At 38.0% G+C, this 19,213-nt stretch overlaps 1 protein-coding gene across 1 annotated transcript in view; it reads left to right on the top strand.

Moving 5' to 3' along the window:
- The window catches only part of GFPT1 (glutamine--fructose-6-phosphate transaminase 1), a 73,041-nt gene that overhangs the window by 44,394 nt on the left and 9,434 nt on the right, over window positions 1-19,213 (top strand). The window contains exons 10-14 of the mRNA XM_053588891.1: window positions 6,510-6,673; window positions 8,582-8,677; window positions 9,688-9,785; window positions 12,959-13,079; window positions 13,415-13,572. Coding sequence (XP_053444866.1) covers window positions 6,510-6,673; window positions 8,582-8,677; window positions 9,688-9,785; window positions 12,959-13,079; window positions 13,415-13,572 — 637 coding nt within the window. The remainder of the gene's footprint in view (window positions 1-6,509; window positions 6,674-8,581; window positions 8,678-9,687; window positions 9,786-12,958; window positions 13,080-13,414; window positions 13,573-19,213) is intronic.

Raw genomic sequence — 19,213 nt, 5'->3', positions numbered from 1 at the left:
AAGGAAAATTAGGTCAAGGAAACAGATAAAAGAAATCACTCATGAGGAAGAATCAGCAGAAAACTCCAGGCAACATGAAGAACCAGTCCAGAACAACCCCGCCAAGGGACCATGAGGTAGCTACTGCAGAGGATTCCACCTATACAGAAATGTTAGGAATGACAGAAAGGGAATTTAGAATACACATGTTGAAAACAATGAAAGAAATGATGGAAACAATGAAGGAAACTGCTAATAAAGTGGAAAATAACCAAAAGGAAATTCAAAAACAGAATCAAATAAGAGATGAACAATATGAAGAATACAAAAAGGATATAGCAGAGCTGAAGGAACTGAAACAGTCTATTAGGGAATTTAAAGATGCAATGGAAAGTATCAGCAACAGGTTAGACCATGCAGAAGAAAGAATTTCAGAGGTAGAAGACAAAGTTTTTGAGATAACTCAGATAGTAAAAGAGGCAGAAAAGAAGAGAGAGAAAGCAGAACGTTCACTGTCAGAATTATGGGACTTTATGAAGCGTTCCAACATACGAGTTATAGGAATTCCAGAAGGGGAAGAAGAATGCCCCAGAGGAATGGAAGCCATACTAGAGAATATTATAAAAGAAAATTTCCCAAATATCACCAAAGATTCTGACACACTGCTTTCAGAGGGCTATCGGACCCCAGGTCGCCTCAACTCTAACCGAGCTTCTCCAAGACACATTGTGATGAACCTGTCCAAAGTCAAGACAAAAGAAAACATTCTGCAAGATGCCAGGAGTAAGCGCCAGTTGACCTACAGGGGCAAATCCATCAGATTGACCGCAGACTTCTCTAATGAAACTTTCCAAGCAAGAAGACAATGGTCATCTACCTTTAATCTACTTAAACAGAACAATTTCCAGCCCGGAATTCTGTACCCTGCTAAGCTAAGCTTCAAAATTGACGGAGAAATCAAAACATTTACGGATATACAAACATTGAGGAAATTCGCCACAACAAGACCAGCTCTACAGGAAATACTTCAACCTGTTCTGCACACTGACCACCACAGTGGATCAGCAGCAAAGTAAGAACTCAGAAATCAAAGGACAGAACCTAACCTCCATACTGATGCAAAAGATAAAACTAAGCAATGGACTCTCACAAAATAAGACAAATAGAATACTACCACACTTATCAATTATCTCAATAAATGTTAATGGCTTGAATTCCCCACTGAAGAGACATAGATTGGTTGACTGGATTAAAAAACACAAGCCATCCATTTGCTGTCTGCAAGAAACACACCTGGCTTCAAAAGACAAATTAAAGCTCCGAGTCAAGGGTTGGAAGACAATTTTTCAGGCAAATGGAATTCAGAAGAAAAGAGGAGTTGCAATCTTATTTTCAGATACATGTGGATTTAAAGCAACTAAAGTCAAAAAAGACAAAGATAGTCACTTTATATTGGTCAAGGGAAAAATACAACAAGAAGACATTTCAATTCTAAATATCTATGCACCCAATTTAAATGCTCCCAGATTCTTGAAACAGACCTTACTCAGTCTGAGCAATATGATATCTGATAATACCATAATAACAGGGGACCTTAACACTCCTCTTACAAAGCTGGAAAGATCCTCTAAACAGAAATTAAACAAGGATATAAGAGATTTAAATGAGACCCTAGAACAACTGTGCTTGATAGACGCATATAGAACACTCCATCCCAAAGATAAAGAATATACATTCTTCTCATCACCCCATGGAACATTCTCCAAAATTGATCATATCCTGGGACACAAAACAAATATCAACAGAATCCAAAGAATTGAAATTTTACCTTGTATCTTCTCAGACCATAAGGCAGTAAAGGTGGAACTCAGCTCTAACAAAAATGCTCGACCCCACCCAAAGGCATGGAAATTAAACAATCTTCTGTTGAATAACAGATGGGTGCAGGAAGAAATAAAACAGGAAATCATTAACTTCCTTGAGCATAACAACAATGAACACACAAGCTACCAAAACCTGTGGGATACTGCAAAAGCAGTTTTGAGAGGAAAATTCATCGCTTTAGATGCCTACATTAGAAAAACAGAAAGAGAGCACATCAACAATCTCACAAGAGATCTTATGGAATTGGAAAAAGAAGAACAATCTAAGCCTAAACTCAGTAGAAGAAAAGAAATCTCCAAAATCAAATCAGAGATCAATGAAATTGAAAACAAAAGAATCATTCAGAAAATTAATGAAACAAGGAGTTGGTTTTTTGAAAAAATAAATAGATAAACCATTGGCCAGACTAACGAGGAATAGAAAAGTAAAATCTCTAGTAACCTCAATCAGAAATGATAAAGGGGAAATAACAACTGATCCCACGGAGATATAAGAGATCATCTCTGAATACTACCAGAAACTCTATGCCCAGAAATTTGACAATGTGAAAGAAATGGATCAATATTTGGAATCACAACCTCTCCCTAGACTCAGCCAGGAAGAAATAGAGCTCCTGAACAGACCAATTTCAAGCACTGAGATCAAAGAAACAATAAAAAAGCTTCCAACCAAAAAATGCCCTGGTCCAGATGGCTTCACTCCAGAATTCTATCAAACCTTCAAGGAAGAGCTTATTCCTGTACTGCAGAAATTATTCCAAAAAATTGAGGAAGAAGGAATCTTCCCCAACACATTCTATGAAGCAAACATCACCCTGATACCAAAACCAGGAAAAGACCCAAACATAAAGGAGAATTTCAGACCAATCTCACTCATGAACATAGATGCAAAAATTCTCAACAAAATCCTAGCCAATAGATTACAGCTTATCATCAAAAAAGTCATTCATCATGATCAAGTAGGCTTCATCCCAGGGATGCAAGGCTGGTTTAACATACGCAAGTCTATAAACGTTATCCACCATATTAACAAAGGCAAGAATAAAGATCACATGATCCTCTCAATAGATGCAGAAAAAGCATTTGATAAAATCCAGCATCCTTTTCTAATTAGAACACTGAAGAGTATAGGCATAGGTGGCACATTTCTAAAACTGATTGAAGCTATCTATGACAAACCCACAGCCAATATTTTACTGAATGGAGTAAAACTGAAAGCTTTTCCTCTTAGAACTGGAACCAGACAAGGTTGTCCTCTGTCACCTTTACTATTCAACGTAGGGCTGGAAGTTCTAGCCAATACAATTAGGCAAGACAAGGAAATAAAGGGAATCCAAATGGGAGCAGAGGAGGTCAAACTCTCCCTTTTTGCTGACGACATGATCTTATACTTGGAGAACCCCAAAGACTCAACCACAAGACTCCTAGAAGTCATCCAAAAATACAGTAATGTTTCAGGATATAAAATCAATGTCCACAAGTCAGTAGCCTTTGTGTACACCAATAACAGTCAAGATGAGAAGCTAATTAAGGACACAACTCCCTTCACCATAGTTTCAAAGAAAATTAAATACCTAGGAGTATACCTAACAAAGGAGGTGAAGGACCTCTATAAAGAAAACTATGAAATCCTCAGAAAGGAAGTAGCAGAGGATATTAACAAATGGAAGAACATACCATGCTCATGGATGGGAAGAATCAACATTGTTAAAATGTCTATACTTCCCAAAGCAATCTACCTATTCAACGCCATTCCTATGAAAATACCAACATTGTACTTTCAAGATTTGGAAAAAATGATTCTGCTTTTTGTATGGAACCGGAAAAAACCCCGTATAGCTAAGGCAGTTCTCTGTAACAAAAATAAAGCTGGGGGCATCAGCATACCAGATTTTAGTCTGTACTACAAAGCCATAGTGCTCAAGACAGCATGGTACTGGCACAAAAACAGAGACATAGACACTTGGAATCGAATTGAAAACCAGGAAATGAAACTAACATTTTACAACCACCTAATCTTTGATAAACCAAACAAGAACATACCTTGGGGGAAAGACTCCCTATTCAATAAATGGTGTTGGGAGAACTGGATGTCTACATGTAAAAGACTGAAACTGGACCCACACCTTTCCCCACTCACAAAAATTGATTCAAGATGGATAAAGGACTTAAATTTAAGGCATGAAACAATAAAAATCCTCAAAGAAAGCATAGGAAAAACACTGGAAGATATTGGCCTGGGGAAAGACTTCATGAAGAAGACTGCCATGGCAATTGCAACAACAACAAAAATAAACAAATGGGACTTCATTAAACTGAAAAGCTTCTGTACAGCTAAGGAGACAATAACCAAAGCAAAGAGACAACCTACACAATGGGAAAGGATATTTGCATATTTTCAATCAGACAAAAGCTTGATAACTAAGATCTATAGAGAACTCAAATTAATCCACATGAAAAAAGCCAACAATCCCTTATATCAATGGGCAAGAGACATGAATAGAACTTTCTCCAAAGACGACAGACGAATGGCTAACAAACACATGAAAAAATGTTCATCATCTCTGTATATTAGAGAAATGCAAATCAAAACAACCCTGAGATATCATCTAACCCCAGTGAGAATGGCCCACATCACAAAGTCTCAAAACTGCAGATGCTGGCGTGGATGTGGAGAGAAGGGAACACTTTTACACTGCTGGTGGGACTGCAAACTAGTACAACCTTTCTGGAAGGAAGTATGGAGAAACCTCAAAGCACTCAAGCTAGACCTCCCATTTGATCCTGCAATCCCATTACTGGGCATCTACCCAGAAGGAAAGAAATCCTTTTATCATAAGGACACTTGTACTAGACTGTTTATTGCAGCTCAATTTAAAATCGCCAAAATGTGGAAACAGCCTAAATGCCCACCAACCCAGGAATGGATTAACAAGCTGTGGTATATGTATACCATGGAATACTATTCAGCCATTAAAAAAAATGGAGACTTTACATCCTTCGTATTAACCTGGATGGACGTGGAAGACATTATTCTTAGTAAAGCATCACAAGAATGGAGAAGCATGAATCCTATGTACTCAATCTTGATATGAGGACAATTAATGACAATTATGGTTATGGGGGGGGAAACAGAAAGAGGGAAGGAGGGAGGTGGGTGGGGCCTTGGTGTATGTTACACTTTATGGGGGCAAGACATGATTGCAAGAGGGACTTTACCTAACAATTGCAATCAATGTAACCTGGCTTATTGTACCCTCAATGAATCCCCCAACAATAAAAAAAAAAAAAAAAATGAAGACTTTACATTCTTCGTATTAACCTGGATGGAAGTGGAAGACATTATTCTTAGTAAAGCATCACAAGAATGGAGAATCATGAATCCTATGTACTTAATTTTGATATGAGGACAATTAATGACAATTAAGGTTATAGGGGGAAAGCAGAAAGAGGGATGGAGGGAGGTGGGTGGGGCCTTGGTGTGTGTCACACTTCATGGGGGCAAGACATGATTGCAAGAGGGACTTTACCTAACAATTGCAATCAGTGTAACCCGGCTTATTGTATCCTCAATGAATCCCCAACAATTAAAAAATAAATAAATAAATAAATAAAAAATAAGAAATGACATTAAAGACTTTATAGAACGTATTATCTCAGTGGGAAACTATGCTTCATTGTTTTTAATTTTTGCAGGTGTGTATGGTATATGGTCAATGCTAAGATGTGTCATTAAGTAGGTTTGTTACGGCATTAGGAAGGTTGAGAACCACTGCCTTAGGGGATAATGCAAGTAAAAATAAAAATATTGCTTGTCTTTGAGGAGCTGTTCCTTAATGAAGGAGATAAATTTTAAATAATCACACAGGTATAGCTATGACAAGAGCTACAGAGTGCTATGATAAGCTGATATCTTCCTCTGGGTAAATTTCTTTAAGGGAATGATAACTTGAGAGTTAAGGAGAGATTATGAGTTAATTAAGTGAAGAAGTAGAGTGAGGACTATTCCTTCTGTGCAGATGGCTTAGCCCGTGTGAACTTGGGATGCATGTGAGTGTGACTGGAATAGAGTGGAGAGGAAGTTTGGTTGGACATGAGGTTGGAGAAAGGTGTAAAGGTCACACTGAGGCATTTTATTGTTTTCCTGAAAGCCGTCAGATGGTTTGTTGGTGAGGTAGAAATGTTATTAGAGTTGTTGCCTTTTAATGTCTATCAGTTTTGGGAGAAATGAAGAATGCATGGAGGGAGATAAGAGAGGACATGGGTGGACAGATTAGGAGGTTGCTGTGGTAATCCAGCCAAGTTGCTGATGGTCGCTTAAGCTGGTTTGTGGTAATGGACATAGAGGAAAGCTTTGAGGAATATTGGGGAGTTAATATTGCAGGATTTGGTGATGAATAGAATGAGGATCTAATCTAACTTTCTGATCTAATCTAACTAGGTTACTGTGCAGAAATCCATTTATTTTTTGTCCACAGTGAGTGCCTCCCTCTCCCCTGTGAGGGGTAGCCTTGATAGCCAAAAGGTTATCAGAGATTTTCTAGGATGATAGAGTTTATATTTGAATTGGTTGTTGTGTCCAAATGATAGTTTCATTTGTAATGATGATCCTCCTTATTGATTGTAACATCTGCTGGAACATTTCAGTGCCGTCATAGAACACACCAATCGTGTAATCTTTCTAGAAGATGATGATGTTGCAGCAGTTGTGGATGGCCGTCTTTCTATCCATCGAATTAAACGAACTGCAGGAGATCACCCTGGACGAGCTGTGCAAACACTCCAGATGGAACTCCAGCAGATCATGAAGGGTGAGAGTTTTTTTTAATGTTATCCCTTTGGTGTCCTCACTGGAAAGCAGACATTCCACTGGCCTAGCTTCTGAAACTAATAGTAATGCTGAATGGAATCTTCCACATGACTAGTGAAGGGACAACCCAAGGAAAAGTGATGATTTTTCTGAAAAATCATCTGTTGGTCCTATAGTAGTTCTTCAAACTATTAAGAATTCATGGTTGGGCTCGGTGCCTATAGCTCAGCAGCTAGGGTGCTAGCCACATACACCAGAGCTGGCGGGTTCTAACCCAGCCCGGGTCTGCCAAACGATGACAGCTACAATAAAAAAAAAACCCAAAAAACAAATAGCTGGGTGTTATGATGGGTGCCTATAGTCCCAGCTACTCAGGAGGCTGAGGCAAGAGAATTGCTTAAGCCCAAGAGTTTGAGGTTGCTGTGAGCTGTGATGCCATGGCACTCTGAGGGTGACATAATGAGACTCTTGTCTCAAAAAAAAAGAATTCATGGTTGTTTCTAACTTTATAAAATGATTGAAGCTGAGAGAGAGCACAGTGGCCCTTGCCTATAATCCAGCATTTTAGGAGGCTGAGGGTAGGGATAATACTTGAGGCTAGGAATTTAAGATCAGCCTGGGCAACATAGCAAGTCTCTATGTCTGTAAAAAAAAAAAAAAAAAAAAAAAAAAAAAAACAGGGAAAAAAATACAAAAAAAAAAAAATGTTAGTGGAGAAAGCCCCAAAATTCTGAGTAGTGTAAAAAAAAAAAAAAACAGAAAAAAATTAGCCTTGGGAGGCTGAGGCAAGAGGATTACTTGAGCCCAGAGTTCAGGGTTACAGTAAGCTATGATCACATCACTGTACTCCAACCTAGGGGGACAGAATGAGACACTTTAAAATAAATACGCATAATTTAAAAATAAAGGCGATGGATTGTTTAAATAACACGTGATTACATTTTAACAGTACTTTATAAACACAAATATAGTTTGTATTCTGCTTCTTACTCTCTCTGTGCTTTAGTTTTCTTATATAAAATGGGATAATAGAACCTATGTTACTAAGGTTATTTTGAACAGTGGTGACATATGTAACCTTACCTAGTGTTTGCTTCTGTTAACTATTACGATTATTATGATTTTGATTTTCCTCCTGTCTCTCTTTTTTTTTTTTGAAATAGAATCTTACTCTGTTACTCAGGATAGAGTGCTGTGGCATCATAGCTTATAGCAACCTCAAACTCTGGGGCTCAAGCAATCATCTTGCCTCGGACTCTTGAGTAGCTAGGACTATAGGCATGCACCATTATGCCTGGCTGTTTTTTCTATTTTTAGTAGAGACAGGGTTTCGCTCTTGCTCAGACTGCTCTCAGACTCCTGAGCTCAGGCAATCCACCCACCTTGGCCTCCCACAGGCATGAGTCACTGTGCCCAGCCTATTTTCCTCCTTTCTGATCAGGTTGTGGTAGGAATAAAAGCTAACATTTATGGCATAGCTACCACATGTCAAAATTCCTTTCTATATTAATCCATACCATGCAATAGCTGCTATTTTTATTTTACAGATTAAGGAATTTCCTTGTCTTACATAGTGAAGGTAAAACCATGATTTGAACCTAGATATGACTTCATTCAAAACTTAATGCTTGCCTCATTCTCCTTTTTTGCTATAACTGACATTTTAGGCAGGAAGTTAATAAAATGATTTTCCTTCCTACTTGCTCATTTTTCTTCACAGAGTGAGATGTATTCATCTAATCCTTCAGGCAGTCCTGTAGGAATACTGTTCTCTGTTGCATGTATGACCTTTTCTTTCATGTCATTTACCAACATTATGTTAAAAAAAAGGAGACTTAGTTGTTTACCAATTTCTATTCTTTGTGGTTTGTTAAATTTTGTTGTAATCATATGATTTCTATTACTATAGGCAACTTCAGTTCATTTATGCAGAAGGAAATTTTTGAGCAGCCAGAGTCTGTTGTGAACACAATGAGAGGAAGAGTCAACTTTGATGACTATACTGGTAATTGTACATGCATTATTTTATTATTTCAAAGTTTCTTGTGGCAGATGCCATTAACAACTTCAAAGTTCATTGTTCTTTATGTCCTTTTGGAATAACAATGTCTGCCAGCCATCATGGAGCCCAGCTATCTTTTAAAGGTCCTTTGGTGTATGATTCCACTTATATGAGATGTCTAGAATAGTCAGATTCATAGAGACAGAAGTTAGATGAATGGTTACTAGGGGTGGAGAGTAGAAGAATCTCATCATCAGGAGAATGTTGCTGTCATCCAGGGAATGATATTGGTTTAGGGTGACTGCATCAGAGCTGTGTTTTGAAGGTGGATGTGGAGAGATAGGAGTAGTCAAGGATGATGCTGATGTTTTGACCAGGGCAGTTTGGAGAATATTATGGCATTTTCTGAGATGGCAAAGCTGAGAGGAGAGTGAATTTATATTGTAGACAGAGCACTGTTCTAGGAACTGGAGGAGGAAATGAACATAATTGACATAATTTTTTTCCAGGCGGGTTTATTGAGATATTAAATTCACTAGTCTTAGTGTATAACTCTGAGTTTTGACAGACTTCCACAACAGTCGTAATCCTGACCTTTATAAAGTCAAGATGTAGACTAGTTCCATCACTCCAGAAATTCCCTTATGCAATAAAGTTGTCACTCCAGCCTCCAGCTGTAGCCTTCAGCATCCCCTGATCTGTTGTCTGTGTTTCTATAGCTTTACCTACAGAGAATAATGTAAAAATAAACAAAGTGGAATGAGATGAATACTGTAATCATGTATGCATGTAGGAGGGTGAGTTAGATTAGTTACAAGATCACGGGGGACAATTAAGTTGTGATCTGTTTAATTTACTTTTCAAAATTATGGAGAACTATGCTTCCTCAGAGGAATATGAATTCTTTAAAACAATCGTGTTATTTCTCATATTGGCAGTGTACAATCATAAATATCGATTGCTTATTTCATATGATTTTCCTAAATAATTATATACATAAACTTTTATTTCAGTGAATTTGGGTGGTTTGAAGGATCACATTAAGGAAATCCAGAGGTGTCGGCGTTTGATTCTTATTGCTTGTGGCACAAGCTACCATGCTGGTGTAGCAGTAAGTGGCTTCCTAAAATTTTAATTGTATTGGATATTAGGGGATATCTGCAGACTGATACTACCTCTGTTAACATACCGTGTAAAACTAACTTTTGTTAAAATGTGTTTTTCTTCATGTTTGCAATGACAAAAATTAAGAAAGGGGGAGAAATTTTAATAGGTACTTGGAATTATTTATTAAGGGAAGATCTGCCGTCAAAGGTTTTTGGGTATAAAGGTAGACGACCTATAAGTAACGCCATGAAAGGCCAAGAGTGGAGGAGATTTCATACCATCCTAGACTTGTAGCCTAGGGAGCATGGCTGGTGTAACAGCAGTCAGTGGGTTTTGCTTAGCATTGTTTACTTGCCTCAGACAGATGGCCAATAAAATGAGGATTTTACTTTGTAGGCACATTTCAGCAAAGAAAGGAAGTCTGCTTTTTGTTAGACTTTGTTTTTTAAATTGTTAGTTTGGAGGCTGAAATTCTGTATTAAAGAGATGTATTGGTTTTCAGTGTAGAAGCATGGGAATATTAGTCTTTTAGTCCAATAAATCAGATCCACATGTAGTTTCCTTATGTGACAGTTTATGTGCTAATGATATAACTTACAAGTAAAGTCCAATAGACCTTTGCATTTAGTTTCTGCTTTTTAGGTTGATTGCCAAAGTTCATGACATAGTAATTTTTATTTGCTGGAACATAAATATTTATTGGGAGCCACTCACTTGGTGAGTGAAACTATGGTCACTAGCCCTTGCATCTCAACAAGATTTGCTCTTTTCAGTTTTGGCCAGGGGTGGGTTTGAACCTGCACCTCCGGCATATGGGGCCGGCACCCTACTCCTTTGAGTCACAGTCACCACCTGATTTGCTCTTCTCTGAAGCCATTCCCTCCATCTCCTGCTCCCTGCCTGCCTTCCACCCTGCTTTCTCTCTCCTCACTTCCCCTATTCACCTAAGAAATTACATGGTCTTAAACAGAAAGTCTGTGCAGCATTGAAAGGGAGAAGCCTAAATAAGTCATTGTTTTAAGCGTGGAAATAAGAATGATAGGGCTGGGCACAGTGGCTCATGCCTGTAATCCCACTACTTGTGAGGCCGAGGCTGGTGGATTGCCTGAGCTCACAGGTTCAAGACCAGCCTGAGCCAGAGGGATACCTCGTCTCTTAAAATAGCCGGCTGTTATGGCGGGTGCCTGTAGGTCCAGCTACTTGGGAGGCTGAGGCAGGAGTTTGAGGTTCCTGTGAGTTGTGACGCCATGCCACTCTACCAAGGGTGACAAAGTGTCCCCCCCCCCCAAAAAAAAAATTAAAAACATTAATGTGAATTACAGACATTAACATAGATTAAAGAAGGGCTAATTTAGTGGTGGTTTAGATTAATGAATGGTCCTTCTTTTCAGAAATTAATTTGATTCAATGCTTCATCTAAAACTTAGCCTGAATTTTGAGACAGAAATTATGTTGTTAGAATCCTCTAATTCTGAAATATGAGATGATATGAAGCTTTTTTATTGTTATGTGTGTATGCTAAGACTTTAGTTACAAACATTAGAAATCGCCTCTGTGGTTTGCAATACAAAACACCATTTATTTCATTAACTCTATAGGTTTTTTATTTTTTTTTGTGTGTGGCATTTTTGGTGGGATCAGACATATATAACACATTTGCATGTTGCATGCCTTTTTGTATATCCTCTGAATCCTGAAAAATAACTGACTACACTATAACTACTCTAAGTATAATGTGCTTTACGTGCTTTTTAAAAATTTGTGTCTAAGTTTTATAGTAGCATATAATAGAATTTCTAGCATTTTGTATTATGAAAATATGTTATTCTGTGTATTTATAAAGAGTTGCTTCCACTGAAAGAAGAAACTATTGCACAAATACATCCTGAGATTACTTTTGGGGGGTATATTATTTTTAAATATCTGTCGAGTTGCCAGATTTGTATTGTTCTTTTATTTTGAAGAATGTAATTCCAGTGTAACATTGTAAACTGTCTTAAGAAGTTTGATTTACGTTTTTTTGAGGGAAAACATTTAGCATTTTAATGTCAATAGCTTACCTATAATTAGTAAATAAAGTACCTCAATGGAAAAGGATAATTAAAAATAGAAGCATTTTTATCTTCAAAGACTTTATAAATGGTGTTATAACATTGTTAAAACAAATAGAACAAAACAGTTCTTTTAAATATGTGGGCAAGCAAAAGTTAAAGAACTGTAAAGTAAGGGCACCAATTAAAGTCTTTGTTGCTGGAAAGGGGATTGCAGAGATGAACAAGATGAGATGGGCAGGGCCACTTGCCTAAAGAAGCCAGTGAAATGCTGTTGGGATATGTGATCTCCGGAGTTAATAGGAAAGCAAAAGCAACACTAAATGCATGCATTGATCAGGCCTAAAGTTTTTGCTGCCCCAAAGTTTATTTTTCTGTTTAAAATGTTTTGGATGTATAGATGAATAAGAATGGAAATTTAGTAAAATGAATCTTAAAAGTGCCCTTTGCACAGATGCACACTAAACCCCTCTTTATTCCTCTCCTGTAATACTAGGAAGTTTGAAAATAGTGAGCCTTCTTACACAGGATTTCTGAAATGTATTGACTTTTTGGGGGAAATGGGTTTATTTATGAATACATAGCATTTTTAAAGGGTTTAATTTTTCACCAAGTATTTGTACATCCATTATCTCATTTGAAGTCTTCCAGTTACATGGGTATGATACGAATTTTCATTATGAAAATTAAAAATTGAGGATTTAGAGATAGCATACAAGCTGACTCAGAACAGTGCTTTTCCATTTTTGGAAATATTTTATATGGTTGTTAGCTTACAAGAATTGTAAGTTGTCTAAAGAGACTTGTATTAAAATGTTAGCAGTGCCTTTCTCTTGGGTGGTGGAATTTTGATTGTTTTTACGTTATTTTTTATGCTTTAATGTGTATTTTCTAACACTGTACATGTATCTTTTTTTTTTTCTGCAGTTTTTGGCTGGGGCTGGGTTTGAACTCGCCACCTCCAACATATGGGGTCGGCGCCCTACTCCTTTGACCCACAGGTGCCACCCCGCATGTATCATTTTTATGATTAGAAAAAATGAAAACTATATATTGAGTCCAAAGAAATCCAGAGAAAGAGTACTTTGATGGAAGGTTGTGTGACTGAGTCATCTTTTCTCTGCAGACACGTCAAGTTCTTGAGGAGCTGACTGAGTTACCTGTGATGGTGGAGCTAGCCAGTGACTTCCTGGATAGAAACACGCCAGTCTTTCGAGATGATGTTTGCTTCTTCCTTAGTCAGTCAGGTATGTTAATTTTAAAGACTTGAAGGGGAAGTAAGTTGTTTCTTTCTAATAATTCCTAGGATATCTTGGCAAAAACTGGTATTTAAAGATAACCTGGTATTTACAGATGACGTGGCTAATACAGATTTATTATAATATTATATTATGAACACTTTTTATGCTTAACTGAATTTTCAAGGGCAGAAGGAAAAGAGATCCTAAAAAGCTTACTACTGAACATCTTATAAATTTTTTAAGTGCATGTAAAAGTGATGTTGCAAGTCTCATCAATTTGTTTTTGCAGCTAACAAACAGTGTATGCTACTGCTCTGTTACTTTTATGATTTTTTACATAGGGGAGACAGCAGATACTCTGATGGGTCTTCGGTACTGTAAGGAGAGAGGAGCTTTAACTGTGGGAATCACAAACACAGTCGGCAGTTCTATATCAAGGGAGACAGACTGTGGGGTTCACATTAATGCTGGTCCTGAGATTGGTGTGGCCAGCACAAAGGTAAATTTTTGACTTATTTCCATGGTGATTATTGAATCATAGCGTTAGTGAAACAAGACTAGTCTGTAGACTAATCTGTATGTATTTTTCATTTGTTAGCAGTTATAGAACTCATACAGTGGACACTACATAGTTGATCCCCTCCTTAAGTTGCCCTAATTTTCACAGACCAGACGTACACCACATGTATGTATTAGTGCATTCGGTACAGTGGGCCTCGTTCCTTAGGTTGATCACCTCCGTGTGTTGACCAGTTTATTACAGTCCCTTCAGCGGTCAATTTATGAAGGTTCCACTGTATTTTACTAATCATTGTAGTTGTAATAAGACTTACGGGTCAATAATAGATAAAAGACTTACCCTTCCCATTCCCCATCCTTAGATTTTAAAAGGGACAAATGTATATAACGTAATTCTACTTTGAAAAAGTTTTTGCTGGCTATCTTCATTCACCATTTATTCTCCTTCTGCCAGATGCAGTGGTACACATAGTAAGTGTACAACATTTTCTTTTTTAAATTAAGTATAGTTATGAATTAGAAAAGGTAAAAATTAGATCAGTCGAGCCCAGGAGTTTAAGCTATGATGACACCACTACACTCTAGCTGGGGTAAAAGAGTGAGACTGTGTCTCTCAAAAAAAAATAGAAGCATCTACTTTAATTCTAATAATTTATGAAATTTTAATTTATCTATGGTTTCTAATAAATACATCAAAATGTACTTACTGTATTTTGAAAGTTTGTAAGAAGTATAACAGCACATCTTTTGTATAAAATTTGGTAATTTAAAAAATATTTTTTAAAATGAGTATTGTATAATATCTGTTTCTCATTAGACACCTATGAAGGTTTAAAAGTACTTTTAATTTTTTTTTCTTGTTTTTTTAAGTCTTAGTGAAGCTTGTCACAGTGGCACATATCTGTTATCCCAGCTACTTCAGAGGCTCACTTGAGTTTGAATCTAGCAAAATAGTGAGACCCCATCTTTTAAAAAAATAAAGGTCTAGTGAGATTATTTGCTTTTTAAAATAGGGATATGCATCAATTTAGTAATCATAACAAAAATAGGAATTATAGAAAGTTATATAATTGTAGAAGATGTTATTCATTCATGAGACTGTTACTCTTTTTTTTTTTTTTTTTTTTTTAAGACAGAGTCTTACTGTGTTGCCCTTGGTAGAGTGCAATGGCATCACAGCTCACAGCAACCTCCAACTTTGGGTTTAAGCAATTCTCTTGCCTCGGCCTCCAAAGTAGCTAGGACTACAGGTGCCCGCCACAACACCTGGCTATTTTTTGGTTGCAGTTGTCATTGTTGTTTTTCAGCTGGCCCACTGGGTTCGAACGTGCCAGCCTCAATGTATGTGGCCCGTGCCCTACCCACTACCCACTGAGCTACAGACGCTGCCTAGTCTGTTACTTTTTATGATTTCAGATTTTCATTTCTCAATATCTATTTTTTTGCTTTGTTGCCTACTGATTGTCTAATTAGCTGCGTAGGTATTGGTGGATTTGAGTTTAATTAAATGCTTGTGGAAGATGTTACTGTGTACATAACCACATTTGAAGTTATTTTTTTCTTGTGAAAAATCTCGTGGAGAATTTTTTTTTTATTTTTGAGACAGAGTCTCACTATGTCGCCCATGGTAGAGGGCTATAGCATCACAGCTCACAGCAACCTCAAACTCTTGGGCTCAAGAAATTCTCTTGCCTCAGCCTCCCAAGCAGCTGGGACTATAGGCACCTGCCACAATGCCCGGCTATATTTTTGTTGCAGTTGTTGTTGTTTAGCAGATCCAGGCCAGGCTCGAACCCACCAGCCTCGGTGTATGTGGCTGGAGCTTTACCCACTGAGCTACGGGCGCCAAGCCTCATGGAGACGTTTTTGTGGAAAATTTGTATTCTTTTTTTCCTCCCCCATATAAGGAATTTTATCTATTGTGCAAATAAAGGGCCATCTTACTCCCTTAGAAGATTGTAGTTCCCATTATTAAGATTGTCTATTTTACAACTCTAGCATCAGTTCTTCTGGGAGATTAAAAGAGCTGCAAGGGTCTATGATTTTGAGCACTGATAAGGACTGCAGACCCTTTGGATCTAGTTAAATCCCTGCCGCTTGAACTATGTCGGGGCTGCGGCCAAATGCTTCCTGGTTCTGGCTGAGGTCCTGCCGAGTCCCTGCAGCAGCTGATTTAGGAGTGTGAGGTTGCTGTCCCTGAGAGACAGAGGCAGGGATGGGAAATAGTTCTCTTTATACTTGAGCACTGCCATCCTGCTTACTCTGATGTGGGATCTGCCGCATTCTTGAGTAGCCCCCATTCTGACCTTGGTACGGAGGGGCCAGTATTTGAAATAGCTTTGGCGTCAAGACCACCTCTGTGAGCCAGAAGTGAGCCATGTGTATGGCTTGTTTGTTGGTGTCCCCCGGCTTCTCATAGTCAAGCTTCTTGGCATAGCCCCTCAACTCGTTCTCGCAAGCCCATGCACCAATCCTGTGAGCAGGTTCCACAACAGGTGGATGTGGGACTTGGCACCAAGGCCCAGATGGCAAAATTCATGGCTGTGGGAGTGGTGGCAACAGACAGCTGCATGTTCCCAACTTCTTCCGCCCTTGGATGCCAGAACTGTGATTCTTACATAAAAACTCTTGTGTGAGGTTTTTATTTCTTGGGTGTATAGATAATGCTAATACTGTAATTTATAGATAGCTGAAACATGAATTTTCCCCATTTGGTAATTAACACATAAGATATTGATGCTTGGGTTTCCATCCTGTGGCTGAATACATAACCAGTAGCCCTCAGCAGCATCTTATGGATTTTTGAAGCAGTGTCTTGAAAGAGAACATCGATTGGGGAATTGAAACCCCAGGGCCCTTCATTCATAAAACATTGTGAAACAATGGCTTCATCATAGTATATGTGGGATATAGGATTAATTGAATAGATGCTATCATTTTTTAAATCTTTCTGGAAGGGGGCGAAGTGGCAAAGCTATAGTGCCATGACATCAGCCTAGCATGCAGAAACCTCAGAGTCCTGGGCTCAAGCCATCCTCCTGAGCAGCTGGGACTACCAGTGCCTACCACAATGCCTGGCTAATTTTTCTATTTTTGGTAAAGATGGTCTCATTTTTACTCGGCTGGTCTTGAACTCCTGAGCTCAAATGATCCTCTCACCTCAGCTTCCCTGGGCACTGGGATTACTGGCATCAGCCACTATGCCTAGCCTGTTTATGAGAACTGTTTTCCTCAACATTTTATTATTTTCATATATAACAGAGTAAATTTTACATTAATATGCATGTAGGCCCACCACCTAGATTCTACCATTAACTTTTTTCCTACAGTTTTATTGTGGTCCAGTGTGCCATAGCCTTCATCAATTTTAAGTATACAGTTTTAGTGAATTGATCTATTTATTTTTTTGAGACAGAATCTTACTTTATTGCCCTTGTTAGAGTGCTGTGGCATCACAGCTCACAACAACCTCAAACTGTTGGGCTCAAGTGATTCTTCTGCCTCTGCCTCCTGAATAGCTGGAACACTACAGGTGCCCACCACATCGCTACTTTTTAAGGGATGAGGGTCTCACCTTTGCTCAGGCTGGTCTTGAACTCATGAGCTCCAGCAATCCACCTGCCTCAGCCTCCCAGAGTGAGGAATGAGCCACCACGCCCAGCCAGTTTTAGTGAATTTATTTGGCTGTGTAACTATCATCACAGTCCAGTTTTAGAAGATTGAGATCATCTGAAAAATTCCATTGTGTCTTTTTAGTCAATTCTCCATCCTACCCTCTAGCCTCACACTTAGCAACTGCTGTTTTCTCTTGCTGTATTATGTCATTTTCCAGAAATTTCTTATAAATGGAATTGTATAAATATGTTTTTGTTTCTGGCTTCTTTCATTTAGCAGGAAATTTTTGAGATTCATTCCTGTTGTTATTTTTATCAGTAGTTCTTCCTTTTTGCAAGCCCTTTTAAAAAAGTCTTTATTTTGAAATAACTACAGATTTATAGAAAGTTGCAAAGATATTACAGAGGAGTCCTATGTTCCCTTCACTCAATTTCTCCCAATGATTATGTCTTATATAAGGAAAATAAGCATCTTTTTAGAGTATATACTTTAATGTCTTTTAAAAAATGACACAGAAATATTCTAGGTATATAGTAATTTAGTGTTACTTTCATCTTGCTTGGATTCTAATAATTTTGTTGTGTTCTTAACCTGTCTTAGATATTCTGGGGTTGGAGTAAACTTAAGTTTGGGGATATTTAGTCATAGACCACTTCTGAATAGGAAATGTAAGTTTTTATGTTAAATGGATAATCAAAGAAGTTGATCATTGATCCTAATCCTGGGGCTCAGTGAGGGAGCTAGCAAAAGAATTCTGTGATCTTGTAAATGCCTAACTTTGCCTGAAAAATTGCCAGGATTAGAGGGATATTACTGACTTTCATAATGTCAGACCATAGATGGTTTGGTATTTCTGTAGGTGCTGATACACTGCATGTTCAGCAGTTTCCATGTGTTATTGCAGGTGTTTAGGATTTCACCACAGTGCTGACTTTTGTTGATTTAAAAAAAAAACAAAAGACCAATGTAACTTTGTTTTGGCTGAATAAAAAGAAAAACCAAAATTCAAAAGTTCAGAGTCAACATTTCCTGTTAAATTCTTTAAAGCCTCAATAGATTCTAATTGTGGGATATAGCTTATTTTTCTCATAACTGGTTTTTTTATATGTATTGGTGATATGAAATTGAAATTAGAAATTAAACTAATAGCAATGGAGTGGAAAAATACGTGCGTGGAAGTTATTCTCTTTAATGTTTGTCCATAAAAACCAATGTTGACTCTGGGAGGCTGAGACAGGAGGATTGATCGCTTGAGCTCAAGAGCTTGAGACCAGCCTGAGCAAGAGCCAGACCTTGTCTTCACTAAAAATAGAAAAACTAGCCTGGTATTGTGGTGCCTGCCTATAGTCCCAGCTACTTGGGAGGCTGAGGAAGAGGATTGCTTGAACCCAGGAACTTGAGGTTGCTGTGAGCTGGGGTGAGTCCACAACACTCTAGCCTGGGCAACAGAGTGAGATTCCATCTCAAAAACAAAAACAACCCAATGTTGAAATGTTGTCGGTTCAAACAAAGAAACATCAGATTGTAGAATAACATTTTTAGTTATGAGCTAGAGGAACCAGAATATTTGTTATCTGGTCCGTTTGGATTGTAAATAGTTTGGGAGTCCCAGGAATCCAAGATAGTGGATCTCTCTCTTTGCCCCAGTACTGTATTTTGTGATTAATTGGTTTATTGAATACTAAATTATAGTAGAGATAAACTGGGGGGACTAGAATTTGGGCTCTTTAGACTTGGAGGCAAGGAATGCTAAGGGGAAAAATTCCAATCTGCCAGTGAAACATGATAGGCATACAAGGACAGATGATTGTGGAGGGCTGGATGAGCAGCTGGAAGTTGGGAAGTACGGTGAGAGGAAATAAGGAGTCTCATTTAACTGATGGGAAGGTCGGGAAGGTCAGGAGCATTTTATTTAAATGCTGATTTTAATAAAACCAGGCTGATTTTATTATAGAGTGAGTCCTGTTATCCACATTATGATGGAGGAGTGTTCCCTAATGAAGTAA

Source organism: Nycticebus coucang, chromosome 4, assembly GCF_027406575.1.
Source record: "Nycticebus coucang isolate mNycCou1 chromosome 4, mNycCou1.pri, whole genome shotgun sequence".
Taxonomy (NCBI): Eukaryota; Metazoa; Chordata; class Mammalia; order Primates; family Lorisidae; genus Nycticebus; species Nycticebus coucang.
This window is presented reverse-complemented; position numbering and strand designations above follow the sequence as displayed.